At 41.8% G+C, this 19,921-nt stretch overlaps 1 protein-coding gene across 1 annotated transcript in view; it reads left to right on the top strand.

The window, feature by feature from the left end:
• The window catches only part of LOC122565296 (A disintegrin and metalloproteinase with thrombospondin motifs 6-like), a 164,630-nt gene that overhangs the window by 38,086 nt on the left and 106,623 nt on the right, over nucleotides 1-19,921 (top strand). The window contains exons 5-7 of the mRNA XM_043721104.2: nucleotides 1,936-2,153; nucleotides 8,028-8,111; nucleotides 19,255-19,400. Of these exons, the coding sequence (XP_043577039.2) occupies nucleotides 1,936-2,153; nucleotides 8,028-8,111; nucleotides 19,255-19,400 (448 nt within the window). The remainder of the gene's footprint in view (nucleotides 1-1,935; nucleotides 2,154-8,027; nucleotides 8,112-19,254; nucleotides 19,401-19,921) is intronic.

The following is a 19,921-nucleotide window of genomic DNA, read 5'->3' on the forward strand; positions in this document are numbered from 1 at the left end:
ATTTGCCAAATTGGAGCCGTTCTACTGCGTGTTTCTTGACTGTGATAGGAGGTTGTCTGGCAGGGTATATCCCTCCCCTTCAATGTCCTCAATAAAGTTTGCTCCAGTTGAATTAATCTGCGTTAGGGTTGGGGGTTAAGGTTCACCCTCCAGTGACCTGACAAACCATCCTTTTCAGTCTGGTCTAGCTGCAGCCCTCTTGTTCCTGGTAACTAGCCACATGCAGATGCCAACTCCTTATTAGTCTGGAAGGTATATGCAGTGCCAATACTTGATCTAGTGACTGCCAATGCCAGAACAAGTGGTAAACCCTCTTCATCAGTGCTGTGTTTTCGATTGTGTTCTATCCTTGCTGGCTGTGTTATGGTACACAGTCTGCAGTTCTCTGGTGTCCAAAAGCTGGAATTTTGAAAGAGAAAGGTTGGCAGCTGTTGGGGTGGAAAAGCAGGGATCTCTGACTGCACCATTCATGCGATATAACAGAATGAGGGTGAGCTGAGAATTGAGAGTGACAGAAATATACCATCATCCACAATATTCTTCGCTGATTGGTGATGTCACTGCTTCTGTCACAGCTGGCCCCATGATGCAGGTAACCATCTCCTCAGAAAATGTATGCATCTTGGTCCCCCACTGCTTCTGCCCAAGCCTGAGAGGTTATGTCCCAAATTAAAGAGGGAAGCATGTGAATGATTTTGTTGCGCTCTGTTTGGGTAATATGTTTGCTGCAGTTAAATCGCTGGAGGTTGGGGAAACAATAGGAACCTGGGTGCAGGTTTGGCGTCATTAGAATGTGTATGGGGCAAACAAGGAGTATCAGAGTGCTGAGTGCCTGGGATTGCTAATGGGTAAGTGAAGGGCATCTGATGCATTAAGCAGCCCTGAGTGGTTGGTGGTGCAGTTGGGTATGCAGTCCTTTGCAGATGAGGTGTTGTCTTTAGCTTTCTTGTGGCACTGCTGCCAGGTCTTTAAAAACTACATGTGGATTTTTCTGGGACATCTGCTTCAATTAGTTTTGGAGAAACCCATGCCACCCTTCCTCCGTCCCTGTATGACATCTCCATTCTACCTCCAAGACTCCAACAGTGCATCCATGAGTCTCAAAGCCCTCTCTTTTTCACAGTCCTCCATTTGTGCAGGTCCTGCATGCATCCATTGCCTGTACTAGCATCAGCAGTAGATCCCTTCTAATGAAAAAAGCTCCAATTCAATATGGACAGGCTGTCTTTAAAGGAAGTACATTGAGCTGCAGGAAATGCTATCAGTTCCTGCTGAGCACTCAGGCAGCCAGTAGCATTTGCTCCAATATAGTCAATGCCACTAACACAAAAACAGAAGTTGCTGGAAAAGCTCAGCAGGTCTGGCAGCATCTGTGAAGAGAAATCACAGTTAACATTCTGAGGAAGGGTCACCAGACCTGAAACGTTAACTCTGACTTCGCTTCACAGACGCTGCCAGACCTGCTGAGCTTTTCCAGCAACTTCTGTCTTTGTTTCTTATTTACAGCATCTGCAGATCTTACATTTTTATTTAGTCAGTACCACATTCTGGTACATAAGAAGCTAGCACCAAATGCATGTGCTACCTGCCGTCGTGGAAGAGGCATAGGCAAACATAAATCACGACTGCAACAACTGAAAATAGGCCATAATTTTCTTTTTAAATTCCTGAATCTTTTATTGACTTATGCATTAAGGATGATCTCATTATTGTTGTACTTTGTGAATGTAGCTGTGATTATAAAAGTTGTGTTTTTTCAATGTCCCATGACAAAGATTTTCAGATGACAGGCAAAGAGCAGTTAATAAGATTTGTAATGATTCTGGTTGCAGCAGTAATGCACAATTTTGAAATTATTCCATTCCCATAGTCAGCCTGGTATTTGCTCTTCACATAAGAGGTATCATTTGAATGCTTACAGTGGTTCTGTTCCAGATGAGAAACCAGGGAAAGGAAGATCTCCGTGGCTGAGGAATTTCCAGACTTCAGCAGTGACTCTTTCACCAAATAAGACCCTGAGAAACCAGCTACAATTGAAAAGATCAGTCAGTCAAGAACACTATGTGGAAACCTTAGTAGTAGCAGATAAGATGATGGTTGGATACCATGGACGAAGAGACATTGAGCAGTATATTCTTTCTGTCATGAATATTGTAAGTATATTTCATTATTTCACTATTCATTTTACTTTTAAGCACAATTTCCCTTTCACTCCATTTCAACTTTTCCTCTTCCTCTGCATCCAAATCTTTTAAAAAACTAGATACTTGAAGTATAGTACATGTAGTGTGTTCTCAAGTCTATCAAAGGAATCCTTTAAAAATGCTTCTGAACAACATGAGATGCTTTTCCATGCATTCATTGTGATGTTTGTTCATGGGTGAGGTACCAGAAAACTGGAAGGTGGCTAATGTTCTGCTATTATTTAAGGAAAAGCCAGGGAATTATAGACTAGTAAGTCTGCCCTCAGTGGTGGGGATGTTGTTGGAGGGAAAGTCGTTGGAGGGGATTCTAACAGATAGGATCTACATGCATTTGGAAAGCAAGGACTGATTAGGGATGGCCATCCTGGCTTTATGCATAGGGAATTGTTGCTTACATGGACTTTAGCAAGGTCTTAAGTAGGGATCTGCATTGCAGACAGGTTAGTAAGGTTAGATTAAAGGGATCCAGCGAAGCTAGCCAACTGCATACAAAATTGACTTAAAGGTAGAAAACAGTGTGATGATGGATGTTCAGACTGGAGACCTGTGGCCGGCAGTGTGCTGCAAGAATCGATGCTGAATCCACTGTTGTTCATCAATATATAAACAATTGGATGAGAGTATGGGACAAATGGTTAGTAAATTTGTGGATGACATCAAAATTGGTAGTATAGCAGATGGTGAAGAAGTTTATCTAAGAGTACAATGGGATCTTGATCAACTTGGTCAGTGGGCTGAGGAATGGCAAATGGAGTTTGATTTAAATAAGTATGAGATGGTGCATTTTGGTAGGACAAACCAGTGCATTGAGTACAGGAGTTGAAACATCATGTTATGGCTGTACAAGACATTGGTAAGGCCATACTTGGAGGACTGCTTACAGTTGTGTTCACACTGCTATAGGAAGGATATTATTAAAACTGAAAAGAGTGTAAAAAGAATTTGCAAGAATGTTACCAAGATTGGAAGTTTTGAGTTATAAGGAGAGGCTGGATAGGCTGGGACTTCTTTCCCTGGAGCGTAGGAGGCTGAGGGGTGACCATATAAAGGTTTATAAAATATGAGGTGCATAAATAAGGTGAAACGTCAAGGTCTCTTGTTGTACAATTACAACATTTAAAAGGTATCTGGATGTATATATGAATAGGAAGGGTTTAGAGGGATATGGGCCAAATGCTGATAAGTGGGACTAGATTAATTTAGGATATCTGGTCAGCGTGGCCGAGTAAGACCAAAGGGTCTGTTTCCGTGCTGTACATCTCTTTGACTCTATGACTATCTACAAGATGCACTGCAGTAACTCAGCAAAGTTTCTTTGACAGCACCTTCCAAACCCATAACCACTACAACCTAGAAGCACAACCATGTTGTTCTCATGCGAGTTCCCCTCCCAATCACACAACCGTTGGAAATATATTGCTGTTAAAACCAAAATGTCTGAATTATCAAAGCATGAAAGGTGATCACATTACTCACAAATTTCTAATAGGGCATGACAGTGTAGGTACAAATAAAATGTTTCTCAATAACTGGTGAGTTTAGAACTGGAGACATGATTTCAGGGAAATGCCTCTTAGGATGAGATGAAGAGGAATTTCTTTACTTGGGGTGGAATCTTGAGAAAACTTTTCCCCAGAGGGCTCTGGAAGCTCAGTCATTGAACACTGGAGACTAATTTTATCAAGCAAGTGCAGGAAAGTGGAGTTGAGGTGGAAGATCAGCTATCCTCTTATTGAATGCTGGAGTAGGTTTGATGAGCTGAATGGACTATTGCTGTTTTTACCTTAATTAGGGATGGACAATAAATGCTGACCTAGCCAGCAATGCCCACATCCAGGAACAAATAAAGAAACACTCTGCAGCCTCACCCCCTCACTGTACCTTCCAGGTTGTTAAATATCTGCACACTGGTGCAGATTAATAAAATCATTGACCAAAATCCATTTCAAATCTCAAGTTGGGCTGATATTTTACTTTGGTAATCTCACCAATGGTACATGTTAATTGTGATGGATTGTCCATTTCTGTCTCTAACAGTGACTGGGAAAATCAGAGAGTCCTCCCTTCTAAGTGTTTAACATGGGGATGGTAGTGGTGTAATGGTAATGTCACCAGTCTCAGTACTCCAGAAGGAATAGGGAAATGTCATGGTGACACAGGCTCAAATTAACCACAAATCCTACTCAAATCTGGTGGAATTTAAATTCAATTAATGTAGAAATCTGGAACTGACAGTTTGTCCCAGTAATAACACCATGAAGCACCATTGGTACTGGTAAAAATCTATCAGCTTAGCTAACATTCATTTGTGAAGGAAATTTGTTATCCCTATCCAGTAAGGCCCTTACCCCATAAAGACAATGACATGAGGGAGGAGCTGGCCAGAGTCGGTTGGAAGGGGACCCTAGTCAGCAAGATGTTCTACCATCAATGGCAGGAGTTCCTGGGAGTAATTTGGGAAGTACAGGAATTCATCCCAAGGAAGAGGGGAAGGAAAAGTCAACCATGACTGACAAGGGAATCAGGGACAGCGTAAAAGTGAAAGATAAAGCATGCAATGTGGTGAAGATTAATGGGATTCCAAAGGATTATGAAGCCTGTAGAAACTAGCAGAGGCTAACTAAAAATGAAAGAACAGAGAAGAAGATGAAATTTCAGAGTAGCTAGCTAGTTATATTAAAGAAGATTGAAAGATTTTTAAAAATATATATCTATAAGGTAAGAGAAAGGCAAGAGTAGACATTTGACCACTGGAAAATGAGGCTGGGGAACAAATAAATAGCGGAAGAACTGAATAGGTACTTTACCTCAGTTTTCATAGCCGGAGACCCCATCAGCATACCAGAACTTCAAGAGACTCAGGGTCCGAAGCGAGTGTAATGGCCATCACTAAGGAGAAGGTGCTGAGGAATTTGAAAACAATTAAGGTGTTAAAAATCACCTGGTCCAGATAGACTATACCCCAGAGTTATGAAGACAATAGCTGAAGAAATTGTAGAGGTGGTGATCTTTCAGGAATCGCTGGACTCAGGGAGGGTCCCAGAGAACTGGAAAATGGTTACTGTAACACCCCTGTTTTAGAGGAGAGACAGGCAGAATACAGGAAACTATAGGCCAGTTAGCCTGACCTTGGTTGTGAGCAAGATTTTAGATTCCATTATTACAGATGACATTGAAAGTGGATGGTAAAAAAGGGCTGAGTCCTACAGTTTGCATCTAGAAAATCCCTTGCTGCACTGACCATGTTTCAGTCACTGCAAAGGGCACACCAGCCAATGGGAAAATTCCCATTGGCATGATATCGCCCCTAAATGGCCTGAGTTAGCTGTTGCTCTTGTGGGTAACTGTCTCACCACAACCTGGACTCTTTAAAAAATTATGCAGATAGTGCTGGCAAACCATTATCTCAGCAAACAATGGGAATTTCCACACCATCACCTCTGGCAGACTTCCAGATGTGTCCTACATTGTGAAACACTGGTACCGTGAAGTGAGTGGTTAAAGGTGAGACTAAGGATATCACTTTCTAATATTTTAAAAGGTTAGGAGTGGGCATGTTAAATGGTGACTATCATGCCACCCCCAGTTGTCCACCAATCAGCTCATTAAGAGTGTAGATGAATATGTTATCCAATCACAGCCTTTGACACTGGAGTCCCATGTTTCCAGAAGCTGGTAGCCTATCAGAGACTGGCAACCTCTGGTTCTAAAGACTGCCAGTTTTGGCCTACTTTTTGGGGAATGCAGCAGCCAGAAGGTAGTGACCTTTATTTTCTCATCACAAGCTGGGGGTTCACCGGCAGATGGATTGGTTATCCAAGGGATTGTAGAATTGAGGCCCTCCCACAATCCAACAGCAATTCACCACTGGTTTACCCATTGTAAAATTCGTCCCCTTTCTCACCCACTAGAGCACCAGGTGTTTGACCTCTCATGAGTCTTATTTTTTGTGAGATGAGAAAGTCGCTGGTGAACCTTTTTATACAGCAACAAATTACTGAGGTAACAAAAGTTTTTCTCCAGGACAACTTGCTCCATTATTTCCCCTTCTCACCACCTCCAGGGAAGGAAAGTTATGCCACACATGTTTGAGTACCATTTGTAAATGTATTCGCTGTAGAAACTGAAAAATCATTCTTCTGCCCATAATCTATGTACAGAATTGAGATGAGTAAGAAAACCACTTGAATTTGTCTGATAAAAATACTCTTTGCATTCTATTAGTGGGAGAGTGGTTAGTGAGATCAGCCACAGCTCTTTTGGAGGCAAGATTATTTTCAAAGGAACAGGGGGTAGTGAGGTGTCCCAAATGCTTTCATCCTTTTAACTACATTCCTTCCTTTGATAACTTGGGCATATTTAAGGGAACCTGTGAAGAGGAGAGCACTTTTGGTGCATGTATTGAAACTAAGCCTCAACGTACTGTATCTCAAGTTGATGCAAATGGAGCTTTTGAATCTAGCCTTTTTTATTCTAGTCCTCTTCTGGAAGAGTTGGCTTGAATCTTAAAATTTTAGAAAACTCCACTATGAGAAAAAAACTACTTGGGCTATTGCCTTTTAAAGTGAATTTCTTTTTATCACATCCTGGATATCTTCTCACTTGGGAATATCAGAGAATTCTAATTTCCTTCTCCCACCTTAATATCTCTATATTCAACTGGTAAAAATTGAACCATATTCTTCTTAAGGGTGACAATTCATTTCCATCTTAAACCGTTCCTCTTGCCCATTATCTTGTGTAAAGGTTTATTCGAACTGAGGAACTTTCCAGTGTCTGCCTGTTGTTCAAGACTTTTGAATGAACCTCTCAAAGTTAATGTTGATCTTTCTTTGTGCACTTTCACTGTAACATTGTATACTGCATTCTGTTCTGCTACCTGATGTACTTTGTGTAATACAATCTGCCTATAAAGCACGCAAAACAGAACATTTCACTGTATCTTGGTACAAGTGACAACAATGAATCAAAACAAATAAAATATTATTTTAGAGTGAAAGTACATTATATCGCTTGAGTTTTTCTTCCTGTTTTTAGGCCTCACGTTACCCCATCACAGTTCTTCATCTTTTGTAATGTGTTAAATTATTTTTGCTTTGTAAAATGCCTACTTTATGAACCATAATGAAAATTATTGTGGAAAATAGGAACTGAGATTAATTGATTCAATTCACAGTTTTGGGTTTGTTACATCTTGAGCATTTAATACATAAAATTAAATAAAATACATAAAAAAGCATAATTCGTTTGTCAAGGATTGTTATGTAGAGTAGTCGTTTCCAAACTGTAACTAGTTGTCCATATACACCCTGTCATCCTTGATATTACGTCTTACAGCTATCAATCATGCCATTGTATTTTATACATTATACACATATATATTATTTGTATTTCTTAGTCACTGCTTTCTGGTTTTAAAATTGTTGAACATAGGAAATTATTTCTGCTTTTGGTACTTTTACCTCAGTGCTAGACAAAATCAATAATCCAGATCATACGATCTACTGATCTTTGCAGCTTAAAATTAGACAGGTGGGAAGGTGAAAGAACTGAGCATTCTATTGGTGCATGTTACAGATAAAGGGGTGTGTGAGAGACATATAATATAACAGTAAGTGTGGGCTTGTTCGCTAATCAAAATGCACAAAATGCAAGCCAAGCTATGCTTTAACTGCAGATACAAAGTCAGTTTTTCTGCAATATCCTAATTAGTGCTTTAAAACTTATTCTGTGCCAGGGTCAATTGTGAGCCTAGAAGTGTCATCTGGTACCAATTTCATTTTTAAGACTGTTTCTTTCTTTCTTTTGTTTTCTGGAGGTCAGGTTGCCAAACTTTTGCAAGACTCCAGTATAGGAAACATTGTGAATGTGGTTGTAACTCGGCTCATCTTACTCACTGATGACCAGGTAAGAACAACTCTTGTGTGCTCCCTTGTCTTTTGTGTAACCTTTCCAAAAATGTCCTAAACATCCTGTCCTATGGTCCACAAGCATCAGCTCATCCTACGCTCTGCTGTCCATAACATATCTTCATCAGATCTTGCATCTTGAATTTAAAATGCCCTCACTGACCCAGTTCACCAATTGCTTGATTGTAAAATTGGCATTCTCCAGGGACTTGCCTCTCCCTATTTTGTAATCTGTTGTATAAGGTCATGGTTCTGAAAGAGTTAATGTTGAAGGCTACATTAAGCTCCACTCACTCGGATGATGCTGCTTAGATGTGGAGGAGAAATGACAGTATCACACAAGGTACCAACGGAGACAGACATTGCATTTCTCCTTTTCATAATGTTTGTGATTATGGCTAATTGGTAAATGTATCTTGAGGGAACCTTATCACTGGAGACCAACAGAACCTATCCACTTTATACTGAGAGTCAGTGTCTATGCTATGGAACAACACAGCCTCAAAGACAAAAAACAGTGCCCAGTGATGACAAAATAACTTTGGCATCTATTGATCATCTCCAGAATACGCGCAGAAATAGTAAAAAGCCAAATGCTCACTTGTATAAAAAGGTTAGCGCCTTTTTATCTCCTCCTTCAGACAATGTACAACCAATGCAAAAGACATCTGAGTTTTTAAATTATTCCTTCATAGGATATGAACTTTGCTGACTCTGTTAGCACTTATTGCCCATCATTAATTGCCTTTGAACAGGGAGCTATGAGTTGCCTTCTTGAAGGGCTCAATTTCTTTGTTGTAGGTTCATCCACAATGCTATTTGTGTAGGAGATCCAAGACTTTAACCCAGTGTGAGTGAAAGAACAGTGATAAATTTCAAAGTCACTGGCACGAATGAGAAGTTGAGGCCTAAGGTTGATCGACCATGATCTTGATGATTGACGGAGCAGGCCTGAGTGGCTCAGCGGCCGACTTCTCCTATTGCTTATGTTGCCATGTTCTTCAGTCAGGATGGTGAATGGCTTAGAGGGAAACGTGCTGGTGTCCCATGTAGCTGCTGCCCTGGTCCTTCTAGGTTCAAATTAGAATAAGGCTTATTGTCATATGTGTGCAGTGAAAAGTTTACTTATAGCACTGTCTTACGTACAAAATCTTAGCATTAAATTAGAAAAATAAAGAAATAAGAAGTTCAGCATTACAGTCTTTCAAGCAGTCCATACTGAGATCTCCCCTCCCCTCCAGTCCACACTGGGGCCTTCCCTCCAGTACGTGCTGGGTCCTCTCCTCCAGTCTGCACTGGGGCCTCCTGTCCAGTCCACACTGGGACGTCCCCTCCAGTCCATGCTGGAACGTCCCCTCCAGTCTGCACTGGGGCCTCCTCTCCAGTCCACACTGGGACGTTCCCTCCAGTCCGTGCTGGGATGTCCCCTCCAGTCTGCACTGGGGCCTCCTCTCCAGTCCACGCTGGGACGTCCCCTCCAGTCCGCGCTGGGACGTCCCCTCCAGTCTGCACTGGGGCCTCCTCTCCAGTCCACGCTGGGACGTCCCCTCCAGTCTGCGCTGGGACGTTCCCTCCAGTCCACGCTGGGACGTCCCCTCCAGTCCACGCTGGGACATTCCCTCCAGTCCACGCTGGGACGTCCCCTCCAGTCTGCCCTGGGGCCTCCTCTCCAGTCCACGCTGGGACGTCTCCTCCAGTCTGCGCTGGGACGTTCCCTCCAGTCCACGCTGGGACGTCCCCTCCAGTCTGTGCTGGGACGTTCCCTCCAGTCCACGCTGGGACGTTCCCTCCAGTCCACGCTGGGATGTCCCCTCCAGTCCACGCTGGGACGTCTCCTCCAGTTCACGCTGGGACGTCTCCTCCAGTCTGCGCTGGGACGTTCTCTCCAGTCCACGCTGGGACGTCCCCTCCAGTCTGCGCTGGGACGTTCCCTCCAGTCCACGCTGGGACGTTCCCTCCAGTCCACGCTGGGATGTCCCCTCCAGTCCACGCTGGGACGTCTCCTCCAGTTCACGCTGGGACGTCTCCTCCAGTCTGCGCTGGGACGTCTCCTCCAGTCCGTGCTGGGACGTTCCCTCCAGTCCACGCTGGGACGTTCCCTCCAGTCCGCGCTGGGACGTTCCCTCCAGTCCGCGCTGGGACATCTCCTCCAGTCCGCGCTGGGACCTCTCCACCAGTCCATGTTGGGGCCTCCCCTCCAGTCTGCACTGGGGCCTCCCCACCAGTCCGTGTTGAGATCTCCCCTCCAGTCTGCACTGGGATCTCCCCTCTAGTTTGCACTGGACTTCTCCTCCAGTCCACGCTGGGTCCTCTCCTCCAATCTGCACTGGGACCTTCCCTCCAGTCTGCACTGGGATCTCCCCTCCAGTCATGCTGGGACCTTCCCTCCAGTCCATGCTGGGACCTCCCCTCCAGTCTATGCTGGGGCATCCTCTCCAATCCACACTGGGGGCCTCACCTTCAGTTCATGCTGGGGCCTCGCCTCCAGTCCATGCTGGGGCCTCACCTCCAGTCCGGATCGGACCTCATCTCCAGTCCACGCTGGGCCTTGCCTCCAGTCTATGCTGGGGCCTCTTCTCCAGTCCACACTGGGCCCTCCCCTCCTGTTCATGCTGGGGCCTCACCTCCAGTCCAGATCGGACCTCGCCTCCAGACCACGCTAGGGCTTGTCTCCAGTTCTTATATTGCACAACAGATGCAGCCCTGCTTCAGGCACAAAGTTCCGCTGCAGCCCACTGAGTTCCCAAGTCCAGGCTCTGGGCCTACCGAAGTGAGTCCTCAATCCAGGTACTGCCTCCACTATTGCTGACAATGCTCTGGCTTCCCCATGATGTCAGAAGAGAAAGAAAAAGACAGGAAAGGAGAGAGAGACCGAGAGAAGGATATAGCAGGCCTGCAGCATACAAGCTCCAGAGCCCTAACACTCCCTACTCTGCTGTTGCAGCCATTTTCAAATTGCGTTAGAGCAGTATAACTAGGTGCTGACTAGCAAGCATTGTTGAATTTCTGAAGTACATCATCTAGATAATAAATGTTGCTCCTGAGCTTTGGTGTAAGAGAAAGTGTTGAAGAATGTTTGTGGATGTCGTGCCAATCAAGCGGGCTGCTTTGTTCTGAATGGTGTCAGGCTTCTTGTGAGTCATTGGAGCTGCACTCATCCAGGCAAGAGGGAGTATACAGCGCACTCCTGACTTGTGCCTTTTAAGTAGGCTTTGAGGAGACAAGAGGTAAGTAACTCTCGGCAGAATTTCTAGCCTCTGACCTGCTTTGTAGTCATGGTATTCATACAGCTCGTCCAACTTAGCTTCCAGTCAATGGTAACCCCTTAGGATGTTGAAAGTGAGGGACTTAGCAATGGTAATGCCATTGAGTTTCAAGGGGCAATGTTAGATTCTCTCCTATTGGAGATAGCATTTGTGTAGCATGAATGCTACTTGCTACCTGCCACCCCAAACCTAGATATTGTCCAGGACTTGCTGCATTTGGATATGGATTATTTCAGTGTCTGAGGAGTCATGAGTGGGGCTGAACTTAACATAATCTTCAGCAACCATCCCTACTTCTGATCGAAGAAAAGTCATTGTTGAAGCAGCTGAGGGTAGACCTATCCTGAGGAACACCTGTTGTAATGTCCTAGACGTGCGATGACTGACATCCAGCAGTCCCAGCCATCTTCTTTTGTGCCAGGTATGGTTCCAACTAGCAGAGTTTCCCCCCTCATTCCCACAGACTCCAGTATTGCTAGGGTTCCTTGATGCTAAATTCAGATGAATGTTACCTTAATGTGCATAGACTCAGGACACAGTCACAAAGAGGGAATTGCCCTGTCTGCACATCCACAAAAAAAGAGTGTCCAATCAAATTGAAAAGCAATTGCATGGTCCTAAAATCCAGGTTACTGCAAGAAAGTATTTGTTGTAACAGTGCATCTGACTTCCAATGTGAACATTCACAAGGTTAAAGTCCTCCAGTTAAGGTAATGGACCTACAACTGGGTTTTGTGGGAACACAATCCTTCATGAAGGACTTAGAGTCACAGAGTCATAGAGATGTACAGCACAGAAACAGACCCTTCGGTCCAACCTGTCCATACCCAACCAGTTATTCCAACCCAATGTAGTCCTACCTGCCAGCACCTGGCCCATATCCCTCCAAACTCTTCCTATTCATATACCAATCCATATTCCTTTTAAATGTTGCAATTGTACCAGCCTCCACCACTTTCTCTGGCAGCTCATTCCAGACATGCACCATCCTCTGCGAGAAAATATTGCCCCGTAGGTCTCTTTATATCTTTCCCCTCTCACTCGAAAGCTATGCCCTCTAGTTCTGGACTCCCCCACCTCAGGGAAAAAACTTTGTCTATTTATCCTATCCATGCCCCTCATGATTTTATAAACCCACTATAAGGTCACCCTTCAGCCTCTGACGCTCCAGGAAAAACAGCCCTAACCTATTCAACCTCTCCTTATAGCTCAAATCCTCCAATCATGCCAACATCCTTGTAAATCTTTTCTGAACCCTTTCAAGTTTCACAGCATCTTTCCGATAGGAAGATCATAATTGCACGCAATATTCCAACAGTTGCGTACCAAAGTCCTGTACAGCCGCAACATGACTTCCCAACTCCTATACTCAATACTTGACCTATAAAGGAAAGCATACCAAATGCCTTCTTCACTATCCTATCTAGCTGAGACTCCACTTTCAAGGAGCTATGAACCTGCACTCCAAGGTCTCTTTGTTCAGCAACACTCCTGAGGACCTTACCATTAAGTGTATAAGTCCTGCTAAGATTTGCTTTCCCAAAATGCAGCACCTCACATTTATGTATATTAAACTCCATCTGCCACTCCTGCCCATTGGCCCATCTGATCAAGATCTCGTTGTAATCTGAGGTAACCTTCGCTGTCCACTACACCTCCAATTTTGGTGTCATCTGCAAACTTACTAACTATACCGCTTACACTCACATCCAAATCATTTAGATTAGATTAGATTAGATTAGATTAGATTAGATTAGATTACTTACAGTGTGGAAACAGGCCCTTCGGCCCAACAAGTCCACACCGACCCACCGAAGCATAACCCACCCATACCCCTACATTTACCCCTTACCTAACACTACGGGCAATTTAGCATGGCCACTTCACCTGACCTGCACATCTTTTGGACTGTGGGAGGAAACCGGAGCACCCGGAGGAAACCCACGCAGACACGGGGAGAACGTGCAAACTCCACACAGTCAGTCGCCTGAGACAGGAATTGAACCCGGGTCTCAGGCGCTGTGAGGCAGCAGTGCTAACCACTGTGCCACCGTGCCGCCCAAAATAAATTATGAAAAGTAGCGGACCCAGCACCGATCCTTGTGGCACTCCACTGCTCACAGGCCTCCAGTCTGAAAAACAACCCTCCACCACCATCCTCTGTCTTCTACTTTGGAGCCAGTTCTGTATCCAAATGGCTAGTTCTCCCTGTATTCCGTGAGATCTAACCTTGCTCCCATGTTCTCCCATGGAGAACTTTGTTGATCGCCTTATTGAAGTCTATATAAATCACATCTACCACTCTGCCCTCATCAATCCTCTTTGTTACTTATTCAAAAAACTCAAACAAGTTTGTGAGACATGATTTTCCACGCACAAAGCCATGTTAACTATCCCTAATCAGTCCTTGCCTTTCCAAATACATGTATATCCTGTCCCTCAGGATTCCCTCCAAGAACTTGTCCATCACTGACATCAGGCTCACTGGTCTATAGTTTTGTAGCTTGTCCTTACCACCTTTCTTGAACAGTGGCACCACATTAGCTGACCTCCAGCCTTCCAGCACCTCACCTGTGACTATCGATGATACAAGTATCTCAGCAAGAGGCCCAGTAATCACTTTCCTAGCTTCCCACAGAGTTCTAGGGTACACCTGATCAGGTCCTGGGGATTTATCCACTTTTATGCATTTCAGGACATCCAGCACATCCTCCTCTGTAATATGGACATTTTTCAACATGTCACCATCTATTTCCCTATATTCTATACCTTCGATGTCCTTTTCCACAGTAAATACTATGCAAAATACTCGTTTTGTATCTCCCCCATCTCCTGCGGCCCCACGCAAAGGCCCGATTTTCCAATGATTTAAAGAGAATTAGAGTCACGCTAAATAGTCCTATAGCAAAAGAATATCAATACAGAACAGAACCATTGTGGAAGAATTGTTAAAACCACCAGATTCCCTGATTTTGTGAGGTCAGACACTTGGAGAGATGGCATATTGGTAAATATAAAAGTAGTTACATGCCCAAAAATATAAATGTTAACTATGGGGGAACAAGACACTTGGAGATATTTTGTAAGTAATGGTCCTGAAAGAGTTAATGGTGAAGATGCATTGAGCTCCACCTAATTTGATGATATCACATAGTCTTTGAATAAGAAAATGGAGTGTAGTGCAAGGTCCTGATGGTTGCAGATGTGTCATCTCTAGTCTTTGTAATTAGACCTAAGTTTCTGTTTGGGTTCTTTAAGTTTTCATTGACTATTTGTTTAATTTTAGCTTTTGTTACAGTGCCCACCAGATACTGTATAACTTGTGTAAGATTTATTTAAAAGAGTAGGAAGGATGCAGCAGTCTGTGGGTAAGTCTTGTTATAATCCCAGCTGGAAAAGTCAGATCCCAGACTGAAATTGACTTGATAGATCATATTATGCTTTTCTTTTATTCAACAAGGTTGTCTTTCACTAACATGCACACACACAATGTTTCACATCTGGTTTTAACAGTAAAACAGAAGCTGATTACACAGGAAAGGCATGCATAAAATAGAATAAGCCAAGCTATTTACATATAGTATGATTGTAAAAATTCCAAAATACAGTAAAAATATGTCAATCCATCTATCCCAATCGTATTCTTTGACAGTACTCAGACATCAGCAAGAATTTCCATTTCTATCTTATCCATATGTCTCATAAATTGTTGCCTTCAACTCCCACTCTTGAGAATCTAATAACCTCATCCTTGACTATTTAAAGAATCGAGATTAGATTTTCTCGGCTTCAAGTAATCCCTTCAGGGTTCTAACCAAACACTTTCAAACTTAAACCCTTACACTGAGATAACATGTATTCTAACTTTTCTGAACTAACTCCTTTCTCTTGTAAATATTGTCTTGTGCATCCCAAATTCAATCAGGACATCTGTGGACTTAAAACTGAAGTTTTCAAGCTATGAGCATTCCCTTAAGCAAAAAGAAAATCTCTTTTCTTTTTCTCGATGCAGTTTTGCAGTCTTTATAGCAGGTAGGATCTGGAAATTATCCTGATTATCAATTTTCAGCCAGATATCTCTGTACAAATAAATGGCTTTTGAGTAAGTTAAAATCATGCCTCATGCATTTTTACATGTTTGCCTATCAATAACATATTGTTATGCCAAATAAATGGGCCTAAACTAAATTATAATTTAACAATTCAGTGGCCCATTCCCAAACAGCATGAAGGATTACTGAAACGCTGAACTCAAACAAACTTCAGACCCAGACTCCTAAATTTGTTTGATCTAGCTGAACCACAATACTATTTATAAATCTTGAATGACCTAACTGATGGTCTATAAACTAACCACTGGAGTCTGCTTAAAAAGCAGCAAGAAACTTAAATGGACGTATGAATTGGCAGCAAGAGTAGACTATCTGGCTTCTTGCTCTGCCATTTAATAAAATCATGACTGATTAGAACATTCCATGCAGTTAGAAGGAGAACAAGTTCCCATAGCACATCTGATTTATTTTGATGAGATCCAAGGTGAGTTTACTTTTGTCCTACAGTTCATCTTTGCTAGTGAGCTACCACTCTAACTACCAGAATCATGTCCAGTTTTCAGAACTGAATGATATAGGGCCAGTGATTCTAAATATGTCTTACTCATCTTACAAAAATACAGAAAATGAATTTTGGTGGATCTTTGGTTTTTGACATTCTCTTTTCTAAATTTGTTCTCTGGCATTGGTGTTGTTGAATTTTTTTTTCCCTTTGAGTACCGTTCTGAAACCATGTCAGAGAAGATAGTTGAGCTTGTGAAAGAAGTAATCTTCTAATTTGCTTACTGTATCAAGATGTATATGCATGTGGTCTTTCTATTCTTGCTCATATTCCTTTGGATAACATAATTTTATCAGATTCTATCAAAGACAGTGAAGCTGACTGACTGGTTCTGGTACTGCTTCTTTTAAGCATTTTGAGTTGACTGTAACAAGACTCCACTACCAGTTTCTGATAGTTGTAATGTCAAAGTTAATGGATGATCAGATTTTGAAGATTCTGTGGTTGGAAGACCACCGTTCCTCCAAATGTGTGAAATCAGTAGTCTCTTCTGATCTCTGTGCTGAATTGTTATCATATGTTAAAATAATTAATGTCAAATGGTATTATTGTTCTGTTCAGTTCTCTGAGCATTCTTCTGAGATCTATGAAGTCTTCTTAATAAGTAACATTTTGTTGATGATTTGGCTTTTGTGCTAGTTGAAATTCTTTAGCATACTGTAGAAATTTAAGAATGATGCTTGGTTTTCTGCTCAGAAGTGAGAAGTGTTGCTTTTGGTCAAGTATTCCTGTTCAATACAGTATTAGTCTACGTATTTTAAGAAGACTCACAACTTACATTTAGTGTTCAATTGTACTCTGCCTGCACCATGCAGTTCTCTATCAGAAGGTTGAAGTTTCATTCTCCTCAACCAAGAGATTGTTTCAGGTTTAAGAGTAATATTCACCCCGATGCTAACGTGCAAGTTAGTTTGATGTCTGTGTGAAGGAGAAAGTGATGCTGGAAATCAGAGTTGAAAGGTGTGGCACTTGAAAAGCATAGCAGGCCAGGCAGCATCTGAGGAGCAGGAGAATCGACGTTTCGGGCATAAGCCCTTCATGAAGGCTGCTGCCTGGCCTGCCTGTGTCAAACCTGCTTCAGATGTTGTCTCCTCTTACCTCTAGAAAAAATTGATTTGTATCTCTCAAAGGTGGCATATCCTCACATAATGTGCATTCTAATAGAAATATGTCTTGGTATTCTGTATTTTCTTCCCAAGGTGCTTGAAGTAAGATATTGACTTCTTTATGCAAATAAGCATGATGGGTTCTGTAGTTCAATAGTTTTTTTTAAGGTTTGAACACTCTCTAGTTATGTTCCCTTTTCTTGCAGTGAAGTTGCATTGACATAATAAAGCTGGATATGATGACTCTTTGACTTATTAATTCCCCATCTGGAATAGTAGATGGGGAACTTTTAACTTTTTTTTTAGTTGATCTATCATGTGATTCTTAGGTGTTGACAAATTCTGGTGAACTTCTTTAAGCTTGGTTGATTTATTGTAACCATCATTTACTGATGCTGTTTATGGATTTCAGCTTGTAATGCTATTTGAATAGCACTTTCCAATGTGAGGTCCTCTTTTCTATGTAACATATCTGAAACAATAGATCAGAAATTTAACAACAATTCTGTTGTGAATTAGTACCAGTTGTAAATTATCATAATCACAACATTCTGAAAATGTGTAAACAATGATAAAGTTGTCAACAGGTTCTCTATGAAGTTGTATGCTTCTATTAAATCCTGCTGTTTATGTTATACAGTTGGTACTTATGTCCATGGAAAATTGTTTCGATAATATTGTCTCTTTTACATTCTGCCCCATCTTAAAAGCATGATCAACTATCAGACTTACAGAATAAAGAAATTAGCTCATTTGTTCTCTGGGATTCTGCTGTAATCCTGATACAATTCTATATTTTTGCAAGGTTTGTGAAGGTTTGTAGCTCAGGTTGAGGTTTAGGGTGTAGGTTTGCTCGCTGAGCTGTAGGTTTGATATCCAGACGTTTCATTACCTGGCTAGGTAACATCATCAGTGGCGACCTCCAAGTGAAGCGAAACTGTTGTCTCCCTCTTTTTATTTATATGTTTGTCCTGGATGGGGTTCCTGGGGTTTGTGTTGATGTCATTTCCTGTTCATTTTCTGAGCGATTGATAGATGGTATCCAGATCTATGTGTTTGTTTATTACAATTCTATATTACATGAATTATCACTTACGTAAAGTTTAATTTAAATTCACTGTCTAAAGTATTTGTGACTCCTAATATTCTTAGATGTATTTTTTTTTCTCCATTGTATTGCATTTAGTATTGTTATTTCTCCAAGTTCAATGATCGCCTTGAAATCTGGTGTAAGATTTCTAAATTTTTTTGTGCAGATAATTTTGTGTTGAGAGTTTTAAACTATACATTCAGCTCAGTAGTATAAATGTTGAATCTTCAGGATGTTTTTTTTTTAGTTGCATTCTAGAAATAAATCTAAAATGAAGCTCTACTCTTAAGAGGTTTGTTGTCTTCATGAAGGTTTCTAAGATCTCTTCTGATTTAATTTGCCAGAATTTTTTCCTTAATTTTTGTTAATTGTCTTATAAACTTCTAAATACATGAGAATTATCCTCCTATTTCTACTGAAAGAAGCACATTTTGTTTCCTCCTGCTGGTGTTATTTTATGCCTTTTTCCCAATTTCTGAGTGATTGTTCACATACTTTTTAACAACATGGAGAATCCCTCGTGCTTTCTCTGCTGCTCTTCCTGACAAGTTTAAATGATTTCATAAAGCTTTTTCCACTCGTCCATAACCCAGCCCTGTGACCACTTGCAACCTGCACCCCCACACCCCCAAGATAGCTCACCTGTGCTAGTCCATGATGATTTTACATCTCATCCGTCGTCTTCCTAGTGATGCTGCTCAGTAATGAGAAAGTACTGGCCTCTCTCTGCAGCCCCACCTCCAACAAAAAAAGCTTAGTGTTGGAGACAGTTTGGAGCTTTCTAGTTGGGAGACTCACTGAGACTTCATTTTGGGGCATTCCCAAAAAGGGATGTCCTGTGCTGTTCTCCTGCTTGGCAACTAACAAGTGAGATTCCCAACCCTTCCAGAAATTACCAATGTGTTTCATTTTTGTTTAAGACTCTGATTCTATTTACTTGAACATTTCATTTTCATAGAATCAAAATACCACTGAAAGATAGCATTTAGAATTCTGAAATTTATTTTATATGAGATTTTATTTTATTGGTCATTTAGGATATTGTCTTTTATTTTCACATTTTAGCCAAATTTGGAAATAAATCACCATGCTGGCAAATCACTTGATAGTTTCTGTAAGTGGCAGAAATCCATTCTTTCCCGCAATGGTAACGGAAATGCTATCCCTGACAATGGAATCGCTCACCATGATAATGCCGTGCTTCTCACCAGGTAGGTCACCTGTCCTAAAAATATTTGAATTTCAATCTTGACAAAATTTTGACTGCAAAAAGTAATTTCCCCTGTAATACATGTATTTTATCACTTTTTTAATCGAGGGTATCATTGCATACTCTGCATATTTGTTTAAACGTTGATTTTTGAGACAGGTTTTAATTATGGGAGTGACTTTTACGCAGGTAATGTTTTTGAGAAAGTAACATGATTTGGGCCAAACGAAATTGCACCGAAATAAAATTGAAATGAACTCTAAAGAATTGTTGTTGACCCAGCCTTTCTGATGGTCAGGTAGTTCCTGGAGCAGTGGAGGTTTGCGTTGTTCATTGGGACTGTAGAGAATTCCCAATGTAGCTAAATCTGAAGGAATTGTCTGGGAAGTTGAATTTTCTAAAAAGCCATTCTCCTGTGACTGGAAGCTGCCAAAAAAGCTTATTAATGACAAACTCTTCAGAGAGTTCCAACTCATTTAAGCTTAACAGTCACCAAGGAAAAATTAGCAGATTAAACACCTA

Source organism: Chiloscyllium plagiosum, unplaced genomic scaffold (assembly GCF_037043375.1).
Source record: "Chiloscyllium plagiosum isolate Xiang-an unplaced genomic scaffold, Cpla_swu_hap1 HiC_scaffold_28, whole genome shotgun sequence".
Lineage (NCBI taxonomy): Eukaryota > Metazoa > Chordata > Chondrichthyes > Orectolobiformes > Hemiscylliidae > Chiloscyllium > Chiloscyllium plagiosum.